Here is a 1,077-nt window from a genome sequence, read left to right on the forward strand (position 1 = left end):
TGCGCAAGAAGGAGAGCGAGGCGACGGACGAGCCGTCGTGGCAGTGAGCTTTAGCCGAGATGTAGCCGAGATGTGGCCGATGTGTAACCGAGGCGGTGGGGGTCTTGTGTTTCCTCGGAGGCTGCGGCGCCGCTCGTAGAGCGGCCATACTTCCGCGCCCCGGCTGCAGCCCGCCTCGCCTCGCCTCGTCCCGACAGGTTTGGGATGGTGAACATCTTCATCATCTTTGGGCTGGGCGGGCTCTGGTGTATGTCGATGGGCTTTTTCGACGGCGAGAACGTGCCCGATTTCGTCGCCAAGCGCGACGACCTGCAGTACTACTTCAAGGGCTTAGCTGCGCCCGAGGTTGCAAACGAGACGGCCGACGGCGACGGCCGCGACCCCTTCGCGGCGCCAGAGGAGGACGGCAGGGGACGGTTCTGACGCTGTCCTCCCACGCGCCCTCGTCGCTTCTCTCTCCCCTCTCGCCACCTCACAGCTCTAGACCTCACGTCTCGCACTAGCCGCGGCCCTTTTTGCAGGCGCGCCTCGCCGCTCTTATCTCCGCCATATCATGCGCCCCTTTTGACCGGGGCCGCGGCGCCGCGCTCTAGCCGTTAGCCATGTGTGGGAGCACACCGCGCCGGTGTTCGGTGGGAGGTTTGTGTACAAAGTCGAGTGTACCGTCGGTGCAACGGTCGGGGGCGTCGCTCGGGGCTCGGGCCCGACCCCGGGCTGGCGGGCGCGCCCGTGAGCGGTGAGCCGTGTGGGTGTGCGCGTGTGTGGGCCACACGCGCGCCGCTCCGGCTGCCCCAGCCGGTGCAGCTGGCAGCTCGCCGGAAACTCAGGAGCTCTCTGCTGTCCTGTGCAGTCTCTTCTCCTGTAAGCTGTATATCCTCACGCCCTCGATAGAGAGACCGCCGTATCGCGTATCGCGTATGGAGCTTGGACTTTGGAGTGGAAGCATGCCACCACGACGCACGAGCCGCGATAACACTCGAAGTACCGTCCAATCGAGCCGTCCCCTCTTTTACATACATAAATAAGGCTAGGGGTGAGAGAGATTTTTAGCAATACCAAATTGTTTGTTTAGGGGTG

At 63.6% G+C, this 1,077-nt stretch overlaps 1 protein-coding gene across 1 annotated transcript in view; it reads left to right on the forward strand.

The window, feature by feature from the left end:
• Positions 1-667, forward strand: part of EMIHUDRAFT_469314 (hypothetical protein) — a gene marked incomplete at its 5' end in the record, with an annotated part of 5,983 nt that extends 5,316 nt beyond the window's left edge. The window contains one exon of the mRNA XM_005776812.1: positions 198-667. Within this exon, the coding sequence (XP_005776869.1) occupies positions 198-423 (226 nt within the window). The 3' untranslated portion in view covers positions 424-667. The remainder of the gene's footprint in view (positions 1-197) is intronic.
• Between the last annotated feature and the right edge of the window lie 410 nt (positions 668-1,077).

The sequence above is a fragment of the Emiliania huxleyi genome (assembly GCF_000372725.1).
Source record: "Emiliania huxleyi CCMP1516 unplaced genomic scaffold EMIHUscaffold_271, whole genome shotgun sequence".
Taxonomy (NCBI): domain Eukaryota; phylum Haptophyta; order Isochrysidales; family Noelaerhabdaceae; genus Emiliania; species Emiliania huxleyi.